Source organism: Leptonychotes weddellii, chromosome 4 (assembly GCF_054177405.1).
Source record: "Leptonychotes weddellii isolate Sample4059 chromosome 4, ASM5417740v2, whole genome shotgun sequence".
NCBI classification, from domain to species: domain Eukaryota; kingdom Metazoa; phylum Chordata; class Mammalia; order Carnivora; family Phocidae; genus Leptonychotes; species Leptonychotes weddellii.
The window spans coordinates 46970007-46976651 of NC_138372.1; the positions used below are offsets into that span (position 1 = coordinate 46970007).

Below are 6645 nucleotides of genomic sequence, written 5' to 3' on the forward strand. Positions count from 1 at the left end.
CATTTACTGCTTGCAGGGCTTCTGTCGGTGATATCAAATGCGCTGCTCTTAGGAAAGGCTTTGAATGCTTCCCTTATTTGACCAAAGCAGCAAGCCCAGCTGATGAAGCACTGAGTCAAGGGTATCTCTCATCACATGTGACTCTTAAACCAAGAGACATTTCCAAGGTCTTTCCATATGTATTATTTTTAGATTTAAAAAAAAAATCATCTTTCCTCTTTTTCGTGGCGTCTCAGAGGCGGTAGGCTGCTTCAGGATGAAGCTGAACATCTCTTTCCCAGCTACTGGCTGCCAGAAACTCATTGAAGTGGACGATGAATGCAAACTTCGTACCTTCTATGAGAAGCGTATGGCCACAGAAGTTGCTGCTGATGCTCTGGGTGAAGAATGGAAGGGTTATATGGTCCGAATCAGTGGTGGCAATGACAAACAAGGCTTCCCCATGAAGCAGGGTGTCTTGACCCATGGTCGTGTCCGCCTGCTGCTGAGTAAGGGGCATTCCTGCTATAGACCAAGGAGGACTGGAGAGAGAAAGCGCAAATCTGTTCGCGGTTGCATTGTGGATGCCAATCTCATTGTTCTCAACTTGGTCATTGTAAAAAAAGGGGAGAAGGATATTCCTGGACTCACTGATACTACTGTGCCTCGTCGCCTGGGGCCCAAAAGAGCCAGCAGAATCCGCAAACTTTTCAATCTCTCTAAAGAAGATGATGTCCGCCAGTATGTTGTGAGAAAGCCCCTAAACAAAGAAGGTAAGAAACCTAGAACCAAAGCGCCTAAGATTCAGCGTCTTGTTACCCCACGTGTCCTCCAGCACAAACGGTGGCATATTGCTTTGGAGAAGCAGCGCACTAAGAAAAATAAGGAAGAGGCTGCAAAATATGCTAAACTTTTGGCCAAGAGAATGAAGGAGGCCAAAGAAAAACGCCAGGAACAGATTGCCAAGAGACAGAGGCTGTCCTCTCTGAGAGCTTCTACCTCTAAGTCTGAGTCCAGTCAAAAATGAGATTTTCTGTGAGTGACAAATAAGATCAGACATCAAAAAAAATCATCTTTATTGCCATGTAATTTACAGATAATAAAATTCAACTTCAAGTGTTCAGTTTAATGAATTTTGACAAATGTATATAATTGTGTAATTACCATTACAGTCAAGATACAGATATTTCCCAAACCTGAAAAAGTTCCTTTGTCCCTTTTTGCAGTCACTGGATTCAGTCATAGTGAGACCTGTAGTGAGCAGCTGTTAAAGATGTTCAATGCTGGAGAGAATAGGACCAATCTAAGAAACCAAGACTTATTGAGCACTTTCTAGATACCTTACCCAAGTATATGCATAGATTTATTTATAACCCCTACTCCGGAGGTATTTTCTCCCTTCTTATAGAAGAGGAAACTAAGGCCCAGAGAATTTAAATAACGTGCTTCAGGTCATTGAGCCAGAAGAGGTGGAGCCAAGATTCCACCCAAATTATGGTTCTCACAATACCTTCTCACTAATACATAGAGGAAAAGATAATGAGAAATATGGGAAGCCAAACACAGAAGACTAGATACTGTCTATTGATATGAAATTCTAGAAAAGGCAAATCTAGTGATCAAAAGCAGATCATTGGTTACCAGGGGTGAGGAAGAGGATTAACTGTAGAGGGGGACAAGGGAATTTTTTCAGGTTATAGAAATATTCCATATCTTGATTATAATGGTAATTACACAACTATATACATTTGCCAAACTCATCAAAATGTATACTTAAAATTGAATTTTATTATATGCAAATTATACTTCAATAAAGCAAATTTTTAAAAGAAAAAATACAGAAAGACCTTGGAACTATCCCTTTGTTTAAGTCACAGCAACCACATTGCCTTTAAAAGTGTAACTTTTGTCATATCAAATAATAAAAGTATAGAAATATTTTTTTATGTAATTTGATGCTAAAATTTTTTAAATCTGGCAAAAGTAAATTTGCGTTAACTATGATGTTGAAGTCAAATCAGCACGCTTTATTTTCTTGCACTAAATGAACAATTCAATATACACATTTCTGAATCCCTTGTAAATGTCTGGTGAATGGGGGTCTGATTAAGCATGATCCAAAAAGAGCTTGCAAGTAAGACTGTTTACTAACATTTCAATTTCTATGCCTCATTTATTAGACTTAGAATAAAAAGGTGAGAGGGCTGTTTGGGATTGTCTTTAACCTTGATGATATTTCCACTGAAGCAGCATAATGGCTCTTAATTGCTTAAGTGAAGAGAACATGTTGACGTGTCCTTCTTTGGGCTAAGAGCTTAGAGCCTAAACCATTATGCTAATTCAAGCATTATATACACCAAAGTATTTATGGGACTGACACAAGTGATGTTGCAGGTAAAGGGCTGTGAAATGGTCTGTAAACAGAGAGAATTGATTTGAGGCCCCAAAGCAGTGCTGTTAAAAGTCACAGCCATTGAACAGCCAACCCTACAATTTCTATCCAGATTGTCAAACTGGGTCAGACAGTGTCAGCAGGGCTGCCATTAGAGATCAGATGGGTGGTTTAATAATATGTAAACCAACCACATACACAGGTAATTCTCGTGATAGAGGTCCATACCCGTCTGGTGTGTGTGTGAGAGAGAGAGAGAGAAAGAGAGAGAGAGAGAGAGAGAGAGAATTTTCATCAGGAAAACTTCACAGCACCACATTTAATCAAATATTAATGCACTGGTTTTTGGCAAAAGAAAAACTTCCAGGAGGTACAAGTTAGATAAGAAAGCAACAATGCAATGTAAAAATATCTAGGGAGAATGAATCTGCAATCATACAAGAAGGAAGGACAATCAGATCCTTACACTTGACCTTCGAGGCTTTCAACATCATTTGTTTTTTATGTGTCTCTTCCTATAATAGGCCTGTACATTTTTTGAGCCAACCTCAAAATAATTATGTAAAGGCTCCTCATCACCTGCATTGCTACCATGCCTCACTTCAGATATTAGAAAATGTAATCGATTTCTTTAAAAACTAGGTTCTATATGTAAAGTCTCCAAAACGACATTTGGATGGCTTAGTTCCATCTGTGATTTAAATCTGTGAAAACCAGTATTATTCAATTGTTTAGTCTGATTTTAGAAGACTATTATGGAAAATTTCCTTCCGTCCCTACTTAAAGGCAGAGGAAGAGATCATGATTCCCTTCCTTTTCCTTTCCCAAACAGAACAAAATAGAAATCTGTAAACATATTAGGAGGAGTAGAGCATGATGATGAAGACTATGGACTTTGAGTTCCAATCCCTACTCTGCCACTTACTGACATTGGTCAAATTATATGATCTCTCTGGGCCTCAGTTTCTTCTCAGTAAAATGGGGCATTTGACCTTGCAGGACTGTAATGGGGATGATTATGTAAAAAATGCTCAGAAAAGTGCCTGGCACAAAGTAATCATTCAAAAATAGAACATATTACTGATACATATTTGGCCTCATAAACTTTTGATTTATGCCTGCTACAATTTATAGCTAAGTATAATTTTTTTCTTTCTTGGGATTCACAGATACTATTAACATTCTAGGGAGTTTATTAGATATGTGTGTATGGTATTTAGAAAACAAAACAGCTCATTGTTCCCTCCTTTTTTCTTTTTTCCCTGATGGTTTTCTGCCGTAGGATTAGGCCCTACCACAGGAGGACATCTTTCTCATTTGGTTTCAATGTTGGAGCTGCATAAGGTGGCAGTCACCATGAATGGAATAACAGTGACATCCTGCACTAATTGATATGGATCAGTTAAATTCTTCAGGCCCCTCTTTTGGACAACAACCTCTAGGATGCTTTTCATCTTATTAGATTGGCATCTTATGTTAATTTGCTGCCGTTCCAAGCCAAGCTTTTAGTGTAGAGCTCTGCTTATATTGGTTAATAGTTTTATTTTTTTATTTTTATTTTTTAAATATATTTTTTTAAGATTTTATTTATTTATTCATGAGAGACAGAGAGAGAGAGAGAGAAGCAGAGGGAGAAGCAGGCTCCCAAGGAGCAGGGAGCCCGATGCGGGACTCGATCCCAGGACCCCGGGATCATGACCTGAGCCAAAGGCAGACGCTTAACCATCTGAGCCACCCAGGCGCCCCGGTTAATAGTTTTAATTAAAACATCTTTTTCTAGATATACACCTGCTTGGGAAATTTTGATTAATCTCAGAATCATGAATGATTGTATTTAAAATTGACACAGCATGAAATCAAGACATGGTTTAACTATCATATGACTTTACTGTCCTTCCTTTTAGCTGTTTTTCTTTAGAATGTACATGAATTAAAAGATAGGATTTTTATTTAATTTTAATCAGCTGATTAGTTCTAGGGGTAAATTGTATTATGGTATTTTTTAAGGGCTTAACACGTGGGATTGTATCAAAGGTTATATAGTTTATAGTTACTAAAAAGGTTCTGTTTTAAAATTTCTAAAATGCTACAAACGTATATTTTAGAAAATATTTTTAAGTGCACATAAGACATTCCTTGATTGTAGGTGGAGGAATTTTTCCGATTTCCGTCATAACATTTTTGAGCTAGAGGTTTCTTTGAATCTTTGAACATACGCACATTTGTTTCAGAGATACTGCCATTAACTCTGGCTGAGGAGAAAATTCAGTAAGAGGACGAGAGATGCTCTCTAGAGGTTCTTTTCTTTTCTTTTTTTTTAAAGATTTTATTTATTTATTTGAGACAGAGAGAATGAGAGAGAGACAGCACGAGAGGGAGGAGGGTCAGAGGGAGAAGCAGACCCCCCGCCGAGCAGGGAGCCCGACGCGGGACTCGATCCCGGGACTCCGGGATCATGACCTGAGCCGAAGGCAGTCGCTTAACCGACTGAGCCACCCAGGCGCCCCTCTAGAGGTTATTTTCTTTTCTTTTTTATTTCTTTTTTATTTTTTTTTTAAAGATTTTATTTATTTATTTGAGACAGAGAGAATGAGAGAGAGCGCGCACATGAGAGGGGGGAGGGTCAGCGGGAGAAGCAGACCCCCCCGCCGAGCAGGGAGCCCGATGCGGGACTCGATCCAGGCACTCCAGGATCACGACCTGAGCCGAAGGCAGTCGCTTAACCGACTGAGCCACCCAGGCGCCCCTCTAGAGGTTATTTTCTTTCAATCCTTTTCATAGGCAGGGTAGTGCCCCATAACTCTGGGCCAATAGGGATACCTTTTATAAAGGTAGCAAAAAGATTTCATAGCCTCAGCATAGTAACCCGTTCAGAGATTCTATAACCCAGGCCCAGCATTTCCTCAATGAAGTTTAAACCAAATCAGAATAGTCCCCCAAAACAGTGTTATAGATTAGGCCCCTCCTGTCCTCTTAAGAGGCAAAGTCAAAGAGATGTACAAACAGCTTGAGCTGGTTCTCTGATTCCCTCAGGCAACAGAGAAAAAGCCTTTAAGTCTATCAGGGATGACAAATAGATTTCAGCATGAGTGTCAATTCTGATAGATTAGTGGTAGTTGCCTGGAGCAGTGTTTGAGGACTTGAGGTTCTGTCCAGGATCAGCAGGAAATTGTGCCATGATCTATTAGCAATGCCTGCCGTGGTGAAGGGATGGAAGACAGGAGCAGGGGCCCCACTTCTTGCTAGGATTTGCCATTCCAAACTTGTATGTTTTATGTTCTTCCCTATTGCCTGTTTCTCCCAGTTGAAGTTACTTTAAGGTTAACAAACAAGTACTATGCTAGGTTAATACAAAATAGATGTTTCTTCCACCTGCATCATATTTTAAGATTTTCATATAGATTTGGAAACATCCTGGGAACTCTTTTTTTTCTTGAACAGATGAAGAGTAATCGTTTCTTCTGAGAGCCTGAAACTTTTACTTTACTGAGCACATATATTGAGCACCTACTATGTACTAGCATGTGCCAGGCATGTATGGGTAAGCATAAGTGGGCTACATTACCCGCTCAAAATATCTTTATTAAGTAAAAAATTATGAAAATCCCCTGAAGTCCCTAGAAATGTTTCATGCTCAATAAATTTGAATTATTCTTCCTTTATGTTTTTTATATGCAAGTTTTGGCTGAACATGTTTGGGCTCTTAACATCCCCTCACCCGTCTTGCAAGAAGAAACACAGAAACACCTGACTTGGGAGTTGAGAGATGCGCTCTCTTGTCCTGGTTCCATCACTAAGAGGCAGTGGGACCTGAGCAAGGCCCTCCACCAGCCTGTGCCTCCATTCCCTATCTGTAAAGGAGAACACTACTGACTCCCTGGAAAGGGTGTGGGGCTGGTCATGTAGTAAAGGAAAGCACCTGGAACAAAACAAAATGTCTTATGCTAATGCTTTCTACATCAGCATGGAGCCTTGACTATTGTTTAAAATTGAACAAAGGAGAAACACAGAGATCACCCCCAAATATTATCTAAAACACTTAAACATTACATTTTAAATTCTTGCAAATATGGAGTGGGGGAGGGACAAGGATTTGGCCCAAGTCTAAATATATTGAGTCAAACAGTCCTGAGTTCTAATGTTCTGGCGCTTTGAAATTCTTTGGAAAGTTACTTTACCATTTTTAAACCTCTGTTTCCTTATCTGCACAATGGGAACAATAATAGCACCTGTCTCAAAAGATTGTATACTGGATTAAATAATGATGTAAAAAG

General features: G+C 39.3%; 1 protein-coding gene across 1 annotated transcript; it reads left to right on the plus strand.

The window, feature by feature from the left end:
• Positions 1–218: 218 nt before the first annotated feature.
• Positions 219–1040, plus strand: LOC102729427 (small ribosomal subunit protein eS6). Its single transcript, XM_006732891.3, has one exon. The coding sequence runs from the start codon at positions 257–259 to the stop codon at positions 1004–1006; it is 750 nt and encodes a 249-aa protein (XP_006732954.2). The 5' UTR covers positions 219–256; the 3' UTR covers positions 1007–1040.
• The last annotated feature ends 5605 nt before the right edge of the window (positions 1041–6645 follow it).

What these genes read in the sequence shown, in the direction of transcription:
- LOC102729427 (XM_006732891.3), top strand. Translation starts at nt 257, where the DNA reads ATGAAGCTGAACATCTCTTTCCCAGCTACTGGCTGCCAGAAACTCATT.